At 38.5% G+C, this 13,337-nt stretch overlaps 1 protein-coding gene across 1 annotated transcript; it reads left to right on the forward strand.

Annotated features, from left to right (window-relative positions):
- The first annotated feature begins 1,991 nt into the window (after positions 1-1,991).
- On the forward strand, positions 1,992-2,948 carry LOC135687274 (sulfotransferase 1C4). The gene has a single exon (XM_065203797.2). It carries the CDS (start codon positions 1,992-1,994, stop codon positions 2,946-2,948), a length of 957 nt encoding a protein of 318 aa, XP_065059869.2.
- Positions 2,949-13,337: the final 10,389 nt, after the last annotated feature.

A 13,337-nucleotide genomic window follows, 5' to 3' on the forward strand; every position in this document is an offset into this window, starting at 1 on the left:
ATATTTTTGCTGCTTTGACGCTTTGGAAAAATTCAAGCCGGTTGAACTAAGCTCTGGAATCACCCATAACGAGCCAAAACGAGCCAAAACGACCCATAACCAGCCAAAACCAGCCAAAACGAGCCAAAACCAGCCAAAACCAACCAAAACCAACCAAAACCAGCCAAAACCAACCAAAACCAGCCAAAACCAACCAAAACCAACCAAAACCAGCCGTAACGACCCAAAATTACACAGAACGACCCAAAACGATTCAAAACGTTGCAATCGAGCAGAACGACCGTTTTCGCCCCCTTTTTCATCCTATGTACGGGGACTGAGAGTGGACAACCAAGAAAATGAGGGCGATAAATTTTTTCCACCTCAAAGTTTATTAACACAACTTTCTCCCCAGCCCATGAGAGAATTGAAACAGTGGAACTGAACCTGAGGCGACAATTGGCAGGAATCCTCTTGACAGAATCTCCTGAACTCAATATAGATATTTTTATGATATTTAACAATACTTGTATCATAGCTAATAAAAGGAAAAACATTTTAAGTTTCTTATAAATTCTTGTATACAAAGATAACATTATTTGATATGGCATCAAAATTTTGAAGAATTATTGAGAACATTTTATTATGTTAATGTGTTTGAGGCATGGATTTTAGATGGCTATTATTTAGAAAGTTCTGTTGTTACTTTGTTTTAAATCAAAAAAACTGAAATTGATTAAACGTGGACAATAATTCAACCCAATTGTTGAGGTGGAGGCAAAAAACATGACGTTTTTCAGTTGCTTCCATGCACAAAATTGGTAATTTACTGATATTTTTCAAAGATAACTCAAAAGCTTTCACTGTTGTTACTTAAAAATTCTTAGGAATTATCACTAATATACTTAACAAGAATTTTTAACAAATCAATATTTTTTCGATATTTCACTAACGAGCTGCCAAATTCTCATGAAAGATAGCATTGTTAAGCCATAATGACAAAATTAATTATGAACTGTACGGTATAATTTCCTCTTAAAGGCAGTAGAAGTAGTTGTAGCATTTGCCAACAATCCCGGAGGGGGGTACTACACTTTACTAAATACGGGGACAAGCCCCATGAAATTCGCAAAGGCGCCCTGTTTTGGATTCAAATTAAAAAAACTGATACCCTGTCCCGGAACTTGTCAAGGCTATCAACCAGCATAGATTATTCTCCTTTATAGTTTCAAAAAACATTCTACAGTTTCGGCAATCAATTGTGGTTCATTCTGCGCTGTTTAGTTTATCAAAAATTTAAATTGTCATAATTCAAAATTTTATTTTTGCTATGGTTTCACGCATCATAACCCTGTCCAATAAAGAAAAGTACAACCCTGTCATGGGGTCAGAGTCAAAAAGTGATACCCTGTCCTTGAGTCTTAAGTCTGAAAACAATACGCAGTTGGTCGGCATATCCTTGTATGCGAAAACATATGAGTGCCCCCCGGGCTAACAACCAATGCCTTTGAGTAAACTATAATATAGATATACCCTGAAAGACGATGCCCCCCCCCTGCACAGGACGAAAAAAGGCGCGAAAATGGTCGTTCTGCTCGATGCTATTTGCAACTTTTAGGATCGTTTGGGTCGTTCTGTGTAATTTTGGGTCGTCACGGTTGGTTTTGGCCGGTTTTGGCTTGTTTTGACCGGTTTTGGCTTGTTTTGGCCGGTTTTGGCTTGTTTTCGCCGGTTTTGGCTGGTTATGGGCGGTTTTGGCCGGTTTTGGCCGGTTTTGGCTGGTAATGGCTGGTAATGGCTGGTTATGGGTCGTTTTGGCACGTTTTGGGTGATTCCATAGTTTAGTAAAAACCGAATTCTAGCTGCCACTCACATTAACTTTTTCGCCACTTAACTGAACTAGGATATGCAATATGACTACGACCTGAAATTCTTTTGGTACTGTCTTGAATAATAGAATAATAGAACATGGGTTAAAGGTCCTCTAATATTTTCAACATCCGATTAAAAATATGGCAGCCGTTCGTACAGCGCCACTTTCAGAAGAGGACACCAAGAGAATAAAGCAAGAATATCCAAGCACCTTTATAAACTTAGGCCGTACATTGATCAGAACAATACCTGGGAATTATGTTCTTCCTGCAGCTTACGAAAAGGTTAAAGACAGAATCAAATGCTGGGATGTACGCAAAGATGATATTTATGTTTTTGCTTTTCCAAAGAATGGGACAACCTGGACACAGGAGCTTGTATGGTGCGTCCAGAATGACTGTGACATCGGAAAGGCCAAGTCCGTCGATTTAATGGAGAGAGTTCCATTTCTGGAAGCACCCGTTCTTTTCCAGTTCCTTGATGATCATCATATCTCGGCCATCGAAAATATGGCTTCGCCACGAATCTTAAAGTCTCATCTTGCATTCTGCCTTTTTCCTGACGATCTGTTAGACAAGAGCAAAGTGGTTCTATGTCTGCGAAACCCTAAAGACACTGTGGTATCATTTTATCATCATCAACAGTTAATGAAGCACGTAAATTTCGTTGGTGAGTTTAAGGCTTTCTTTAACCTGTTCATGGATGATTTATGCTATTTCTGTCCGTATTTTGACTATGTGGCTGAGGCATGGCAAAGAAGAAACCACCCCAATATGTGTATTTTGTTTTACGAAGAAATGAAAGCTGATTTGGCTAGCAATGTCAGACGAGTGGCAAGATTTCTAGAGAAAGAAATGACAGACGGCCAAGTGCAGATTTTAGTTGACCATTTGAGCTTCAAAAAAATGAAGGAAAACAAAGCCGTAAACATGGAGAGTTTACGGGAGAAAAATTTGCTAACTACAAAAGGGGATTTTATTCGAAAAGGAGAAGTTGGAGACTGGAAGAATTATTTTGACGATGAGATGAACAAGCGAATGAATGAGGCAATTGAGAAATATTTGAAGCCGATTGGACTTGAGTTTAGATACGAGTAAAAAGGGATGGGGGCAGGCAAGTGGCTTGCACACCCTCTGCTCTGGCAAACACTTGGTATTTGAATTTCGTTCAGTTGCCAGTATAAAAATGCACATTAACAAATATGTAATTTGGAGGATCAACATATTTTCTACTTTTTCAATGTCACTTTTTAACATTCGACTACAATTACATGAATAAAAGTCCTTTTAATAGAAAACGTCAGAACAGAGAAAGGTGCTTTCTGAAGTTAGGTGCAACAATATATTATCCATTGTTGTTTTAATTCTGTTTGGAAGGTGTAGTTCTTTTTGTCCTGACACACATACAAAGGGCAAAACCCTAATATAAACTGCGCATAAACATAAGCATAAACTGGTAAATAGGAGCTGCGCTTATTGCGCCTAAATTATTGCAGGAATGCGGGAATCGAACTTCAGTTCAATTTACCAGCCGAGGACCGTTTTCTCAGGTGTTTGCTGTGTTACTCATCTGAATCTTCCCTTTTTAGTTTCATACTGTAGATTACCTTTTTAGCTGTTGTTTCAATTCACTTTGTATAGTGCTTGGGCCTGAGATACCCCTAGTTAAGTAAGTTAACAACTGGTTTTTGGTTTCAAAGCATTTGTTGGTTTTTGGAATATCTGAAGTGTGGGCCTCAGTCTACAAAAAGGTGTGCTTATATTAGAGGGGGCGGGCAAAATAACAAAATAATTAAAGAACACTATTTTGTGGATGGTATTTTGTGGGTGGGTATTTTTGGTTTGGTATTTTTTTGGGTGGTTTTTCTGTGGGTGGGTTTTTTGTGAGTGGGTTTTTTGTGGGTGGGTTTTTTGTGGGTGGGTTTTTTGTGGGTGGGTATTTTTGGGTAGGCATTTTGTGGGTGTTTTTTTGGGTTGGTATTTTGTGAGTGAGTATTTTAGGGTGGGTATTTGGATTAAAAAGGAGAACAAATATTTTTGTGATATTTGATTGGCATTTTTGGTTTGGGAGAGGGGCAGAAGATACAGAGAAAGTATTTATGTTGTATGGATTATTGGGTATTTTGGGGGTGATGAGAGAGATCCAACAGCGTGAGGCGGTATTGGCTTTGCTGAAAGTGATATTTTAATAGTTTTTTGTTCATTGATACTTCCTAATTCTGAACAATCATGTCACAAGGCAATGAAGTGGGTGAATATTTCACCTTACACCCAAAGAAACCATCCTCAGCCATAACAACAAATCTCTTCAAATATCCAACTTTAAACTGTTCATACTCATCTGAACAGAATGTTTGCCACTACCACTGTAAATTGTGTGATTTTGCAGATGCAATTTGTAGAGATAAAAAAAACACATTTGAAAAAGAATTAACATAATATCATATTTGGAAAACTGCCAAGTGAAAATGTAGCAAGAGACAATCCCCATGAAACAAGATTTGTCATCCCATTAACTCATGAATCACAACTGTCAACAACAGAAACAGTTACTTTAGACCATCAGTATTTTAACAACACCACTGACAGCCCCATAAACAACCATGAAATCTCAGATTCCATTGTGGTTAGCCCTTCCAGGCAGTCTGTAATCAAGAAGAGCAAAGTACAACCCCACTCTCTTCAAATGCTGGAAATGTTCTATTTAGCAATGTGGCAGTCTCCCCTCTTTTCCCTAAAGAAAGCTCTTCAGCAAAGTCTAAAGTACCTGAAAATATACCAGCTTATCAAGGGAGCACTGTCATGCCACATTTGGAAGGCAGTCTACAAAGATGCTTGTTTTTTAGCCCAGACTAGGACTACACATAGACTAAAGCCCCTCCTTGGAAATAAATTTAGAGTTAGTGGTAACAAAATTGAAGACTATGATGGTCTGCAATTGCTGTGCACTTTCTTCAGAGTTGAAAAGGTTGATAACTGCCAATTAGGTGGGCAAAGCACTGTCATTTGCACTGACAATTCTATTGAAAGATGCCATGGTTTAAGAATGGAGACTTTTACAGCACCCTTGTCACCAGAGATTTTTTCAGGAAGTAACCTCCTATTATTTGAAAAAGGCGAGCCTGGTCATTCAATCCCACAATTTCTTGATTGCAGATCTCTTGTCAGCTTCATGAAGACATGCAAATTCCTCCATAAGACACTGCAGTCTTTCTGAGGACACTTTTTGGAAAAAATTTATCTTGCAAGATTTCTTTGTTAACAGAGCTCTAAAAGAAATGACATGCAAAGAATCAAATTTCACAATTTGCAAACAAAAAAATAACACAAACACACAATTTTCAATTCCAAAAAATGAAGAGATTGATGCCTTAATTGAAAATTTCAGGGCAATACATCAGCTTCTTTTGGTTTCTTACCCCTGTGCATAAGGTGTTATCAAATGATATATCTTTGACATGTAGTAAAAGTTTAATGACACTATTTAATATATGTGGGCTCTCCTACTCATATACTAAAGATCTCAAAGACAGTTATTTAGCAAGACAATTCTGGGTATCATTTGGGCTCAAAAATTAGATAAGAAATACACCATCAAACTTGCATTGGATTGAGATGAACAATCTTGAAACAATCCAAAAATGCACAACAATTTTCACAACAATTCATAATGCTGAATAACTCACTCACTTTTTAACATCTCAATTAGAGTTCATTCCAGACAAAAATGTCATAATAGATCTTTACAAACAGAGCCCTCCTCTATGGTGGCCCAGCATTCTCATTCAAAAAACAGAAACATATTTTATGAAATTTAAAAAAATCACAGATATTTGTGGTAAATTTGACATTAAAATCAAATTATTTTCTTGAAGTTTAAAATAACATGTCAAAAAGCAGAATAAACATAATAAAAAAATTAAAGAATCATTCCCATTTCCAAGTTTCAAATAGAATATTTTCTTTTTGTTTCTGAAAATCACATTGAAAGTTGTCAAAAGAAACATTTTCGTTTTCATTTTCAAGATGAAATGTCACGATCGGCCCAGCGTTCTCATAGACCACAATGCTTTGCAAGAATAAGCGCCTCATTTCCATGGAGCTTTTCGCGCCCTTTTTGCTTCGCCTTGCCACTTAACAGCGAAGAACGCATACCTCGTGGTAGCCTATTTAATTTGAATTAATCATGAAGAGGCATGATACTTGGGAAAAACTTTATAAGGTAATGAGTAACAAAAGAACAAAACAAAACGAGGCATCAAATAAAAATAAAAAACTCGGATCTGCCCCACATGAGATTGTCGTCCAGAAGCTTTCTTCAGAACCCGACAGCAAGCAAACCTATCGTCCGATTCAGACACGCGAATTTGTATCATTTGAGTTTGATGAAATAACTCTACCTAATTTGAAGGGTGTTTGTGCTGCTCATTTTGGCCTCCCTGTCAGTATGTGTGACGTGCCTGTCTCAAACAAAGGTCCCTTGTGCACAAATATTCAACAGATACCACATTGGAAAGATAGGAATTTTTTTCTTCTTTTTTTAATAAATCTAATATCAATTAGTTTGAGGTTTGCGGTTCAAGCTTCTTCACTTTACTTGGATTGGGTTCACTGTCGGGGCTTTATAGATTAAGTAAGGGTGTTAGAGTTGAAACTAAAATTCAGGTTTTAATTTAGGGGGCTTCAGCCCTCCAAGCCCTCCATAATTTCTGCCAGGATGCATTCTATCTAAAGTCTACACCAGACATTGCACCAGAAGACCTCTGCACCTAGATGCAGGAAGTGCACTCGGGGTGGGGTAAGGTTTGGTTAGGTGCAGGCTGTGGGGTAGGATTAGGGCAAGGGTTAAGCTTGGGTAGTAAGGGTACTGGGTACCTATTCAGATCCAATAATAGTGGATCTAATTGCCTTTCCTCCCAAACTTCTTAATTTCCAAACTCTAACCTAATTAGCCAAAAATAAAGAAACTTTGAGTAGTGAAAAATATCCTAATTTCTTATAAAAAAGAATGTCCACTCATATTTTTTATTTTTAACTGAAAAGTTCTTTAGAGCTTTGTAAAAAATGAGGACATGGTCTTCTATTTCGCCAGCCCTATGAATTCAATAACAAGTTAACCTCGCACCAATGACGTGAATGTTCCAACTTTACCCCTTCTTTTTTTTCCCAATCGTTCTCCGTTGAACTAGTCCTTCATTGTCATCAAGGGTCATTACATCGTGAACGAGTCCTCTGGGATCATGAAGGCCATACTGCTCTCTGATTCTCTTGTGCATAGCACGGCAGCCTAATAACTGGTCTAGACCATCTTTTTCTGCATTAAATGCCTCACCCACTTGATCTACAGTTGTATCGTAGTCGACGAATTTTATTCCAAAATGTTTCATGCGCCTATTTAATGTACCAGGGCTGCAAGCGTACTGAGAAAAATCCCTTTGCAGAAAGTCAAGAATTTCAGCTCTTCGCAAGTTTCTGGCAACCATACAGCGAATAAATTTTTGAAGTTCGTTATCCTCTGTCCATTCGTTATTTCTTTCATATTCTGCAGCCATATGGAGCAAAATTTCCCTTTCTTGGCTACATAAGCCAAAGGTAATTTATTTTGAAAATCAAAAAGGGCGCGAAAAGCTCCATGGAAATGAGGCGCTTATTCTTGCAAAGCATTGTGGTCTATGAGAACGCTGGGCCGATCGTGACATTTCATTTTGAAAATGAAAACGAAAATGTTTCTTTTGACAACTTTCAATGTGATTTTCAGAAACAAAAAGAAAATATTCTATTTGAAACTTGGAAATGGAAGTGTTTCTTTAATCTTTTTATTATGTTTATTCTGCTTTTTGACATGTTATTTTAATCTTCAAGAAAATAATTTGAAATTATGTTTATTCTGCTTTTTGACATGTTATTTTAATCTTCAAGAAAATAATTTGAATTTAATGTCAAATTTACCACAAATATCTGTGATTTTTTATATTTCATAAAATATGTTTCTGTTTTTTGAATGAGAATGCTGGGCCACCATACTCCTCTTTTACTGAATATGTCATTTTGTAGCCTAACAGCCTCTGAAAACTTACTTTTGTCTCAATTCATCAAATTCATCAGTATCTTGATTGTGATGAAGTTGTTAAGGCAATGGCTCAATATAGCACTGATGACAATACAAATATCTCACCTAAAGCTTTTAATGACCCAATCTGCCCAGCAGAGCGGGTGCTAAAAACAGAAACACCACGGTTGGCTGATAATGTTGGAGCAAAGAGCGCATTACTATCACTAGTGATTGCGGAGGAACTAAAAGATCAAAGAAATGAAACTTTTACAGCTATTAAAGACATTCTTAGTCTTATCAATCATGTTAAAGGTAGAGGGTGTATTAATGGCAATCCCGGAAGCGTTGGCAATGGAGTATGCAGAGTTGCTTAGAAAGGTTGGACACCTCAATCCATGTACTGAAAGCCTATCAATTGTCTATGGTTATTTTGAGGCTAACTCTGAAATTCCCTTTTGCCAAACTTACTAGCTTGCAACTTCTCGATATTGAAGGTGAATGTGAAACTGAATCTTGGTGTTTGCCTGATGCAGATGGGAAAAGCGAGGGAATGCTTTGAGGTTCTAAAAGATGTTGTTATTCACCAGAATGGGAATGAGCTTGATGCATACCACAAAGGCTATCTTGAAGCCTGAGAGGTTGCGCACTTGCATCCAGGGGCGTAACTTGGCCAATAGCTTTGGGGGGGTGAAAAGGGTTTCTGCCCTGCAAAACTGAGTGGTGCCCTGCAGACCTCGTAGCAACGGTTTGTCTATAGGTTACTAGTGAAAGCTTTACCAGTGTACACTGGTCTTTACCAAGGACAAACTTCTAAGCAGAAAAAACAAACTTGAAACTTCATTGCCTATGAAATTTCTATTTCTCTACGTGAGCGTAAATTTTTTTTATATTCACTTCATTTAATGTTGGTTTGCAAAATTAAGCTAATAAACAGCTAATGTAGTAGGACGCTCCCCAGATCACATGACCTTTTATAATCATGTGACAAGTACTATTTAATCCGAAGCGTTGTAAAGCGTAGTTCAGTTATCTTCGTATCCTCGTTCAGTTAAGTTATAAATCTTGAATGATTATCAAGATATGAAAATGTAAAGAGTGTGTTTCCTTGCTCTACCATCTCAATAATATAAATAGAAGCACCTCTCACATCTGGTGGATGACCCGTTTTGTCACGATCGCCGTCCCGTATGTCGCAAGAAGAAACTCTCGGACTTATCAATGGTTTGGCCGCTGTTGCTAAAGAACAAAATGCATCCAATAAGTCAAGAACCGAAGAATTGAAATCACTTGCCTCTGCCGTAAAAGATTTATCCGACCTTATAAATCTTCAGTCGCAAACTTCTCCTGGTCATGCTGCTCTTCGCCTGCCGAACCTTACACTGCCTGAATATACAGGAATTGAAGATCTTGACCGTTTTCTGGACCAGTTCAAGCAGGTTCTCCGATCTTCTGGTGCAAATCCGCAGTTTTATCTAACGTACCTCAAGCAACAGTGCCGAAAGGATAGCCGTGCCTTCGATATTCTTTGCAATTATGAGAGCACTCATCTCGTCCGATTGCCTGCATCTCCGACCTCTGATGACTATTACCAGTTTTACAATGCTGCACTAATGGTTCTTCACTCCCAACGTGGAATTCCAAAAGACCAGCAAATTCGCAATCTCTTGGCCACGTATTATACCATGCGCCAACAACACCACGAAAGCGTCTCCAACTTCGCACACCGGTTTTGTGAGACCCAACATTCCTTGGAGAAACTAATTCCAGGTATTCACATGACAGCCGATGGAAATGACTTCAATCGCAGTTGACGCAGTTGACCAAAACTACTTCAATCGCAGTTGACGAGCCTATTTCTACAGCCAATGCTTTACCCGTTACGCCTGTTCCTGCCTACCCAAGAAAAGCACCTGCACGCAGTCAAGAAGCAACACCAAAACCTTCAGGTGAACTTTGCTTTCAATATAATAAATATCCCCGTGCCTTTTGTGAACTTTCTAATGGTAGATGTAAGAAAGGTTATATTCATAAGTGCACCAAATGTGGTCGCTTTAATTGTAAAGCTGTTCGTCATAATAGGACCAAGGATATTTCGCATTATAATTCTGTTGAACCTAACTCACTCCATACGCATATTGCTAAGGTGGAACCGTCTGTCGATTCTGATACGACTTCTTTATTGAAATCTATCCACTCATTATTGCTCACGAGTAAAGAACATGTTGCACCGCCCAACGATGAGGCCGTCCCTCCCAAAGGGGGTTCGCAAGACAATGTTTATAGCATGCCTGCTGATCATTATGCACATCATCTTGTAGCCAGAATGCAACAAGCACATGAACAATTTCGCGCCATAAAAGCAGACTTGCGCCGCCGCCAACGCGAATTGTACGACATCGCTTCGCGCGATTTACACGTGCCAGATGGAAAACTCGTTTACATGCGCAAGGAGTCCGCTCCCTCCAAAAGCGGCCAAAAATCTCGCTTTCTGCGCAACTTCGATGGTCCTTTCATCGTCACAGGCCATCCACATGGTCGCCAGGATCTTTTAAATTTGCGCCATGCCACCTCAGGACAAGACTGGTCACATCCAGTTAATGTAGAAAAGATTGTGGTCGTACCCGACACAACACCGTCTGATATTTCTCCTTTAGCTACAGTCGAGCACGTAGACTCGTCACAGGAAAGTGTCACTCCAGTACACCCTGCTTCCCCAAATAAGGACTTAGCCGATGTGGCATTTCGATTAGGAACGTTTTTAGAGTGTAAACCCTCCAAGTCCGCTGTAGCATCAGAAGCATGTAAATTTCTTTACGAGTCGTTCCCACCTAGTAGAGAAATCCTAGCTAAACATGGGCGACTCCGTGGTCTTGTTAAGTCATGTCAGTTTCTACATTTAGAAGGTGCTCCACACGGGGGCATCTATGTTCTCTCATTGGATGTAGACAAATTTTCTCGTTTACGTCGTTAACATGGATATTGTCGCTTTCAGTATGTTTTTCTTAATTAACGTTAACGCAAAAAAAAAATTGTAAAAAAAAAATACGTATGCTGTATTTTTTTTTAAATAAGAAGGGGGAGGATGTAGTAGGACGCTCCCCAGATCACATGACCTTTTATAATCACGTGACAAGTACTATTTAATCCGAAGCGTTGTAAAGCGTAGTTCAGTTATCTTCGTATTTTCGTTCAGTTAAGTTATAAATCTTGAATGATTATCAAGATATGAAAATGTAAAGAGTGTGTTTCCTTGCTCTACCATCTCAATAATATAAATAGAAGCACCTCTCACACTAATTGGGGGGGGTGGGGGGATGGGTACATGATGTAGACAGCGCAACGAAATTTAACCCAGTGGGGTTAAGAGTCGAGTTTAGTGAGGTAGGAGGACCCACCATGGTTGGGTCCGACGTGAAAATTTTTTTTGAAATTATACCTTGTGAAAAGGGCTAAAAAGCATCTTTCAGACAAAAATTTAGCAAAATACTATTGTGCTAAAAGAATTGATTGTTTATTTAAAATATTATTGTTAATTGGGAAAAAACGGGAGGGGGATGTCATGCTAAAACTCTAGTGTTAGACGTTGGGGAAGGAAAGAAACGGCAACCTTTCGTTTCAGATTGCACGTAGTTGTGAATGACAGAGGAAGATGTTGTTTTGATTGGGAGAATTTTTTTCCTGAACAGAAATGTGCAGTTTCTTGTATCAAGAAGGCCATGTTTACACATCCAAAATTAAAACATTGCAATGATACAGAAAATGATTTACTGAATTAATGCAAATAAAAGAAAAATAATAAAAATATACGTGGAAAAGTTAGCAATTAGATGAAACAAAATCGGTATCTTAACGATTTATTATGTTTTTTAGTTCATGCACTGTTAAAAGGTAATAGAAAAAATGATAAAAAATTCCTATCTTGACCAAAGTGAGGGACTTCAGCCCCTTATTCCCCCCCCCCCCAGTGACGTTGTGCTTGTCATGAAAATAATTTACAACTTAAATTAATTTGCATGACTCAACCTTGCCCTCGTAAACATATGCATCAATCATTGCATCCATTGGCTATGACTTTCGGTAAGAAATGCTTTCGCTTTGCAAATAACGCTTTTCCTTACATACCTGTTCCGTTCTCTAAAATGCAATGTCAGGAAGGGAGGTTCATAACAAATACGATATTTCCATTTCAAAATTCCTAAACGGCTGTTTACGAACTTCAGAGGTGGCATTTCTGCGTGGCAATAAATTTCTTCTTGGCGCCCTGCGAAATCTTCGATTGCCCTGCGAAATCGACTATTTTTTGGATTGGGGGGGTGTCACACCCCCCCACACCCCCCGGGTAGTTTCGCCCCTGGCACCGCCTTTCCTCTCTGATAACAATCAACGTCGAAAGTGATATTGGCATCATCGCCAATATCGATGGTGACATCATCGATTTGTATGCTGCCACACCTCTTTTGAGAAAGATGCTGCTTGAGTAACAGTTAATATAAATTTCAGTTAAAAGAAAACTATTCTTTTGGACGCGTTATATCTATTTAAGGTTTAGCATAAATAAATGCAAAGTAATTATGATGCGATTTAAAAATTGCCAAAAAAATCTTTTTGCTATACACAGCTATAAACACTAACTTGACAGTTTATTGTCTAGTATAGCGAGAAGACTTGTAGGGTGTAAATTTATAACTAGTTGCAGTTTTGTTTGTAGCGATCTATATTAGGTAAGTTTTGCTAGAATGAAGGCTATTGTTGAACTTGAAGGTGTATAACGAACGATCCATTCGTTAACGATTTCCAGATCCATTCGTGATATTGTAATATCAAGTGTTGCAGTATATGCAGCAAGGGTAATCTTCAAGGAATGTATTGAGAAAAAATTTGTCGGAAAAATCATAGTTTTATCGGAAAATTTTCAGCTTTGCCCCCCCCCCAAAAAGTTAACTCCCACTGCGCCCCTGTGTAGGTACGGCTACAACTGCAGCTGCTCTAGGGTTTTCCAGAGTATTTGTCGAAAGCTTTAGGACGTTGGCCTATAATTTTCATGTAAAGCTGCCTTCTTCAATGCTTGGCTTCGGCTTGAAGACTCTGGACAGTTCAAGCTTTAATGCTTCTTGCTTTTTATATTTAAATATGGCTCAGTATGAGATTTATTTTTAGAAAGTTTGGGTTATCACATTTGATTCTCCAGAGCATTTTGATTTTGTTTGTCTTTTTAAGAGATTATCTTGTAACTTTATCATTGCATCTCAGTTTTTCTATTCATATTAAATGCAATGCCTCTTTGGTTATAAAGCTGCCTAGAAGGATAGGTGACTTTTTTTAGAAAAACTGAGGGTTGCAAAATTGTCCCTCTCAGGTAGGGGCTTGCTTTGCGTGGTCCCTCTCAGGTAGAGGGTTGCAAAATTGTCCCTCTCAGGTAGAGGCTTGATTTGCGT

The sequence above is a fragment of the Rhopilema esculentum genome, chromosome 20 (genome assembly GCF_057945365.1).
Source record: "Rhopilema esculentum isolate cy_ngs chromosome 20, ASM5794536v1, whole genome shotgun sequence".
Taxonomy (NCBI): Eukaryota; Metazoa; Cnidaria; class Scyphozoa; order Rhizostomeae; family Rhizostomatidae; genus Rhopilema; species Rhopilema esculentum.

Excerpts from the sequence above, each read along its gene's own strand:
- LOC135687274 (XM_065203797.2), top strand. The coding sequence starts at position 1,992 with ATGGCAGCCGTTCGTACAGCGCCACTTTCAGAAGAGGACACCAAGAGA.